The 5,480-nt window shown below is 49.0% G+C and overlaps 1 protein-coding gene across 1 annotated transcript; it reads left to right on the top strand.

Moving 5' to 3' along the window:
• The first annotated feature begins 3,932 nt into the window (after positions 1-3,932).
• On the top strand, positions 3,933-5,273 carry LOC118771126 (putative C->U-editing enzyme APOBEC-4). The gene is made up of 2 exons (XM_036519016.1): positions 3,933-4,186; positions 4,463-5,273. Exons 1-2 carry the CDS (start codon positions 3,933-3,935, stop codon positions 5,271-5,273), a joined length of 1,065 nt encoding a protein of 354 aa, XP_036374909.1.
• The last annotated feature ends 207 nt before the right edge of the window (positions 5,274-5,480 follow it).

Raw genomic sequence — 5,480 nt, 5'->3', positions numbered from 1 at the left:
TGAGCATACATTAAATACAACTTGTTTTGCTCAACACACACCAAAACCCAACTCACACCACTCAATATTTAATTTTACGTTACATTCTACTCACTTGGCAGATGCTCTATATCTAGGATGACTAATAAAACGAAGGTACAGAATGAGTATAATAAGGCCTTATGAACAACAGTGTGTATAGAGAATGACACAGACCACATCCGAGCATTTCAGTCACTCACACAGTGCATATATTATACATGCTTCATACCACCCAACACACACTGAACATGCTTCACACTGTTCAGCACACAACAACAAAAAAACCACGAACATGTAGATATGGCCTGTACCATTCAACACATGGAGCATGACCCATACCTCTCAACACAAAAAAACACAATGAAGACATCAACTCATGCTGCTCAACACACATGCATGATGAATACAAATTCAACAGCAGCTTGATGAACCCTTAAGCCACCTGTCTGTGGACATCCACACTGAAAACACAAAAAACCACAACCCTTATATTTCGACTTAATGCACACTGTCTGGCCATCTAAACAAGTAAATGTGAAAAGCACTCATCGCTAGGCACACTGTCTTCTTAATGGTCATGCTCTCACCATTTTGTGCCGGTTACGCCAGCCCTGCCCACAGGATGGCCTCAGAGCTGTCTATTTGACCGTGGCTCACATGCCAAGAGTGCAAAGACTAACTAAGGAATCATAAAGCAGAGCGGCGTATCCGTGGAGTGCAGACTGTGGCGTTTCCCAGCTCGCAGGTGCTAAAGGTCTGCTCTCCACCCATCGAGTTTACATCCACATGCAGGCAGGGAGGGAGAGTGCTGAACACACACACACACACACACACACACACACACACACATACGCACACACACACACGCACGCGTACACGCACACCCACACGCACACGCACACACACACACACGCACACGCACACACACACACACACACACACACGCACACGCACACGCACACATACTCATACAATGGATTTGGTGTCCTCAGACCCTTATTACATTTCTTCACATCTGTACACACACATTGTTCTTTAAACACAATTCAATTGCTGAAAATGACCCTCGGAAGTCTATTTTTGCAACATTGCAACCTGTGTTCATCTACACCTCACAGGTACAAATCTCAACCAGTTAATTGCTCAGCTGAACCATTCACACAGCAGAGGCCATGAGTGAGCTGGCATTGGTGACAAACTGAGAGAGGGCAGGAACAAAGAACTCAAGAGGCACCTGAAGCCCTAACAGGAAGAGGGGTCCATGTGTATGGTGGTAGAGCAGAGGGGAAGGGGAAGGGGAAGGGGAAGGCACAACTCAAATATTTCAAATGACACAGCCCACAGCAAGGGTCTCCAGTTGAGGCAGAGACCCTTGCTGTGTTCAAGTGTAGACATGATACAGTTTTGGATACTCTTTAATAAAGAAATGGCGAGCTTAGTTGGGCCGAATGGCCTGTTCTCGTCATCATATGTTCTTATGTTCTTCTGTTCTTATGACAAACGGTAAACATTTCACCCAAACGTATTTGTATATGTGGATCAACTGGGCTTCAGTTTTGCCAAAGTCAGGGTATGTGGGAAAAGTATTATGGGTCAATGAGCATCAGTTGACATCTCAGGGGAAAGTGATGGTAAAAGTATCATGTGCTCTGCTATTGAAGAGAATAGTGCTTCCAACTTCCTCACCATTAGCTCTTAAAATACTGTACCCCTATTAGCATTCCTGAATGCCATGTGCAATACACTTGTAGTCCTTGAAGAGAAAGAGCTGGTGGGGCCCAAATATTATCATGATATGGGACATTGTGAGTTTGTATGCAAATGGATTTCCTTCCATTAATATTCCCCTTTCCTGAAGCTAACTGGGGAGTTCTTCTCAGTCTGGCCATAGAAGGTCTACGAACACTGTCCACATGACCACATGTCCCCGCTGGACGCTACAAATGCAGGCTGTCCAGCAATCACAGTAGAGGATTGCCAAGCATGGCTCTGAAGATTCCTCTCATGCTGCAGCAGAAGAGAAAATAGGTGTGAAGTTGATAAATGCAGCCTGATAAAAACCAACAAATGGATGTTTGGTGAAGTTAAGCTAGTTTTGTTTTGTTATTTCTTACTTTGGAGTATGTTGTTGCATTTTGAACATTCTTCGGATATTCTATTTTTCATTTATTTTTACAGAATGTACATTATTTTGCATTTTCCATGTAAAAAATAAGACATGTTCTATAGATACCTTTTGTATCAATACAGCAAAAGCCTTTTCAGGTTTTGACCAGAATTCTAACTGCTTTCACCTTTTTGCATGAAGCTATCCGAGGAAAAGAAATGCCACTCTCACTGTCATAACATACTCTCTTGCAGTAATTCAGTTTCAGATTACTTTGCCATTCATTCTAGTGTCAGAATCAGCTGGACAAGAGAAAGACAGAACATACAGTCAGGAATGACTATGACAAATTGATGTTATAGTTAGTTCTTTTGTGCCTTTATGAACTTATGGACTTATTTCATTTTGTGGCATGCATTTGACATTTTGAGAGTCTTGAAATCTTAAATGAAATGTATCATTTTTCAAGATGCAATAGAATCCTGAAGATCGTGTTAATTTAGAGAAACTGAGAAGTCTTTCATGAAATGTATGCACACACCTGAGGAAAAACTGTACCATGATGTTGACAGTACCTTAACCTGCTTTCAAAAGGGATGTGATCCTTCATATGCTGGTACAGCTGTAATGCACAACAAAGTAAACATTCCATGGTTTTACAGCTTTGCATAGAAATACAATATGCTGGGAATATGCTGAGAGTAAGAAGTTTCCATGATTATACACTGTTGATCGGAGTGTACCCATTTTAAGGGTATGCTGTCCTGCACTGCCCTCTATAGGTTATGATAGGAACAGCTGCTCCTGGCTAAGATGCACTTTGTGTAACTGCATGTACTGTACAAACGTTGCCATGCCACTGGCAACCCACTGTGTCCAGACAACACAACACTCCCCAACCGAGACATAGCAGCAGGAACACCTGCTCTGACCCTCTGTATTTGAAACCAGAGCTCATTATGAAGGGACAGAGTGACAGAGACAAGCCAATTTCCCCCCAGCGTTGAGACAGGGGCAGAGACAGAAAGGTAAGGACAGAGCAAGGAGGAAAGAGGACACCAAGAGGATCGGAGAGACGGTGAGACAATATTCCTGTACTTATCTCCGTCATACTGTTATCCTCCTGTCCCCTGTGTCTGCAGAGGAGACGGCCATGCTGTGGCCCGTACTGTGTCGGCCAACAGCAGATCTGCTCTTCAATGCGCTCAGCCTTGTTTAGCAAATCGACCGGCGTGTGTGCAGTGTCAGACATGACTTCGCTATTTTTACCCATGTGGCACATTGTGCTGTACTGCTTCAGAGGCAGAGCAGCAGGCTGTCTGCGTGTACTGTGAGCTATCAACGCTTACAGTGTGTGCCTGACAGTAAGGGAGAGAGAGGGCAGTCACGACTGCCTTCAGGGGAGCATACAAACTGTGCTAACATCTCTGCCAAATAGCCTCCTTCCCTGAGAGCAGGCTTCTGGGGAGCCTTATGTAACATTATTGTTTGCGCAGTGTTTGTGGGGGATGGAATGTGCCACTCCCTCTTATTCAGTGATGGAGATAATGATACTGCTGGCAATTCTGACTATTATAGTATCTGTTTACTTAGCAGACACCCTTACCCAGAGCAACCTACAATGTTTACAATTACACCTTATACATTATGTTATCAGTCTGTGCAGCTGGATTTGGGATCTAGGCTACAGCACAATAGCAGAGCCCCACCCAGGGTATGAATGCACGACCTTTATAACCGCGGCGCCACACTATTCTGCTGTGATATGTATTATCTATGCGTCCCTCCCGCAGGCTGTGCTGGCATGTGGGGACAGGTGTCTGACGCCACGGAGTGCTCCCATTGTCCTCATCACGTTCGCACAGGGACAGAGGCGCCTGTGTCCTTCTCGGAGTTCTGCGAGGCCTTCGGGTTTCCCGCCGGCCCCTCGGGCTCCCACACATTGCTGCTCTTCTATGAGCTTCGCGGCCCCGGCGGAGCTGTGGTGCAGAGCGGACGGGCCAGCGGCTGCCCCCGCCTCAGACTGCACCCGGAGACCCTGCTCTTTGCCTCGGAGGGGTGAGTGGGGCCGATCCCCCTGTGTGTGGGCAGAATGTCAACTATTCCCCCCTCAGCTATGGCGGAGTGTGGAGTGGAACAGTTGGGTGTGAGGGGAGGGTGAGGGGGGGGAGTGCTCACTGGGAAGACAAGGGGGGAGTGTGCACTAGAGAGGGTGACTGGGTAAAAGTTCAATAGGGAAGACAAAGGGAGGGCAAGAGGGGACGTGAGCATGTGAGCACTAGGGACAGTGACAGCAGGGCCCGGGAGAATTGTGACCTGTCTGTGGCCCCGCAGGTACCTGCCGACAGTGCTGGAGGCGGGTGAGGAAGTCAGCTACATCATGCTGTACAGTAACTACACCCCCTGCCAGGAGCTGCCCAGCATGTGCGCCAGCGTCATGGTGGCCTTCATGGAGCAGCACCCATGGGTGCGCCTGGACCTGCTCTTCTCCCAGCTCTACCACACACAGCAGGGCTGGCCCTGCAGCAGGGAGAACCAGGCAGGCCTGCGCAGCCTGGCGGCGCTGTGGCCACGTGTCACCCTCAGCCCTATATCCGGGGGTACCTGGGGCCAGCTGTTGCACCTCTTTGTGAGGGACACTGCCCTCTCCGCCCCCCAGCCACCCCCAATGCCCGGCAGAGTGGCTGCTGACCGCCTCAATGCCGTTCAGATCTCGGCCATCACGGGCGTAGGCCCGGCCTTCTTGGACCTGCCCCCCGAGAAGGAGTCTGACTACCAGAAAGTCTCACAGGCCCCACCGCCCTGCGTGAAACCATTGACCTTGCTCCCACCCCCACATCTGCACACCTCCATACCCTATGGCCTCCCCCCACAGGAGCCCCCTGCCAGCCGGGCCCCCTACCACGTTGAGCCCCCTGCCAGCCGGGCCCGCCCCCGTCCAGTCAACGTGGTGAGACACGTGCGGCTGCCTCCTCCTGGCCCTGGCCGGCCCGAATCCTCTCGGTCCTCATCCCCTTCCTCTTCCTTGTGTACCCTGCTGCTCCCAGGACGCCCAGTAGAGGTGTTGCAGGTGACAGAGAGGGAGCTGCCAATCAGCCAATCACAGCGGAACAACTCCAGAAAAGGGAGGTCCCAACACAAATAGTGCAGGGCAGCAACAGAACAGAAATTGCATAGAAGCTGTTACACACTCAGCAGTCATGGGACTGAATGCATTTCATATGCATCTCAGTGCAGTCCTCTGCTGCATATTAGAGCATTCAGAGCATCTCCTCTTTCCATCTGCTCTCTCTGCTGCTGCTGTGTGTATAGGCAGCCTTTTTATGTACCTGTGTGTGTGTGTGTGTATGTG

This window comes from Megalops cyprinoides, chromosome 2, assembly GCF_013368585.1.
Source record: "Megalops cyprinoides isolate fMegCyp1 chromosome 2, fMegCyp1.pri, whole genome shotgun sequence".
NCBI classification, from domain to species: Eukaryota; Metazoa; Chordata; class Actinopteri; order Elopiformes; family Megalopidae; genus Megalops; species Megalops cyprinoides.
This window is presented reverse-complemented; position numbering and strand designations above follow the sequence as displayed.

Excerpts from the sequence above, each read along its gene's own strand:
- LOC118771126 (XM_036519016.1), top strand. The coding sequence starts at position 3,933 with ATGTGGGGACAGGTGTCTGACGCCACGGAGTGCTCCCATTGTCCTCAT. Across the intron at positions 4,187-4,462 it reads CTGCTCTTTGCCTCGGAGGG|GTACCTGCCGACAGTGCTGG; the intron begins GTGAGTGGGGCC and ends GTGGCCCCGCAG.